Raw genomic sequence first — 1,487 nt, forward strand, 5'->3', positions numbered from 1 at the left:
GGCTCGAACGGCTGCTGGAGAGTTGCTCGGCAATTGCCTTCTTCGAGGGAGGAGATCAAAGCCTGTTTCCGCTTCTTCCGAAGCGGAATCACGCCAACCTAACACTCCCTCTTAGGCGCTGCTGCCTGCTTGTCCCCCCCCCTCGCTGGGGAGCGATGCGTTGGGCTAGAAACTGCCCAAACTGTCGAAAGCGGCCGTCGTCCACTTCACACAAAAGTGAAAGTGCGTCAGTCCTCCATCTTAGCTCGACCGGAAGCCACCAACAGAGGTTTATTCAAGGTATGAGCTTTCGTGTGCCTTGCATAGGAAAGCTCATACCTTAAATAAACTTTTGTTGGTCTTAAAGGTGCCACTGGACTCTAGATTTTTTCTACTGCTTCCGGCTGACCATCTGGATTGCGTTTCCAAGTTACTTCCTTTGGTAAGGTCAAGATTGGTGTCTGGAGGACAGGAACAGAGTTGATCTTTATTATCCGATCAGTAGTGTGCTGGCACAGGTGGACAGACCTACAGTACCCCTTTTGGTTTATCTGGCTTTGGTTAGCACTTTGCATTTAGGTTTTAGGGTTTTTTCGGAGGTGCTGATGGAGATCATGACTGCAATCATGACATCTCTTTCTGTAAACCAGCAGGGTTTAAAATTTCATCATCCTTGAAAATACCAAGACCCATGAGTAAAAGGTCTGGGTGGAGATATCCAGACACCATGCATGTAATGGCTGGTGAGGAACGGGGTGTGTGTGTGTGTCTTCCAGCAAAGGTATTTCTTTGCCCTGTCAAAAGTCTGGTCAGTGGGGCTATATCCTGCCACCTTTTCCACTGGTACAAGTCAGTGGTGGAGGCTTTTGATAACCAAGGGACATGGGACCCACGTGGTCTTGGCTACTATAGTGAGGAGAGCAACTGGGCAAGATTTGAGCAGCAAAGCCAGCAGGATGCAACCCAGTGTCTGTCTTTTGCTTACAGCTATTCCAGGGAATCAGCATCCAGGCAGGACCACGGGGGCTTCTGAGGCTCTGGCTCTTGCTCTGAGAGCCAGGCAAGAAGCTGAATGGGAAACAGATGAAGAAGACTTTCGGTCATGAAAGCGCAGAAGCAAAATGCACCAAGAAGCACTTTGGGGACAGCACTTGGCGATTTGCACAACCAAATGGGGGGGGATGGAGAGTCTGTGTAAGAACTGGCATAACTCTGAACATGGGCTGATGAAGACGGGATTGAAAAGCAAGGATTTTGCTTCAAAAATCAAACTTTCCCCACTGGTTGCAGTTTAATTTATTATGATTTTTGAGAACGCAGTGCAATATATTGAGAGACTGAAACCCTTTTGCTGATTTCCACCCATCCTTTTCTAAGTCCAGGATTGCTCACGTGCTGGAAGAAGCATGGAGACTGACCGTGTTTTTTCATGGCGCACTGGATCAGTGTCGCCTCTTCCTGACGAGAATTTTGTGGACATCTGTGATAACTTTCTCCCTGAACGACTG

The 1,487-nt window shown here is 48.4% G+C and overlaps 1 protein-coding gene across 1 annotated transcript in view; it reads left to right on the top strand.

The window, feature by feature from the left end:
- TMC5 (transmembrane channel like 5) overlaps window positions 1–1,487 on the top strand; it is a 45,705-nt gene extending 44,218 nt beyond the window's left edge. The window contains exon 20 of the mRNA XM_015416106.1: window positions 967–1,487. Within this exon, the coding sequence (XP_015271592.1) occupies window positions 967–1,085 (119 nt within the window). The 3' untranslated portion in view covers window positions 1,086–1,487. The remainder of the gene's footprint in view (window positions 1–966) is intronic.

This window comes from Gekko japonicus, unplaced genomic scaffold, assembly GCF_001447785.1.
Source record: "Gekko japonicus isolate JY-2015 unplaced genomic scaffold, Gekko_japonicus_V1.1 scaffold321, whole genome shotgun sequence".
NCBI classification, from domain to species: Eukaryota; Metazoa; Chordata; class Lepidosauria; order Squamata; family Gekkonidae; genus Gekko; species Gekko japonicus.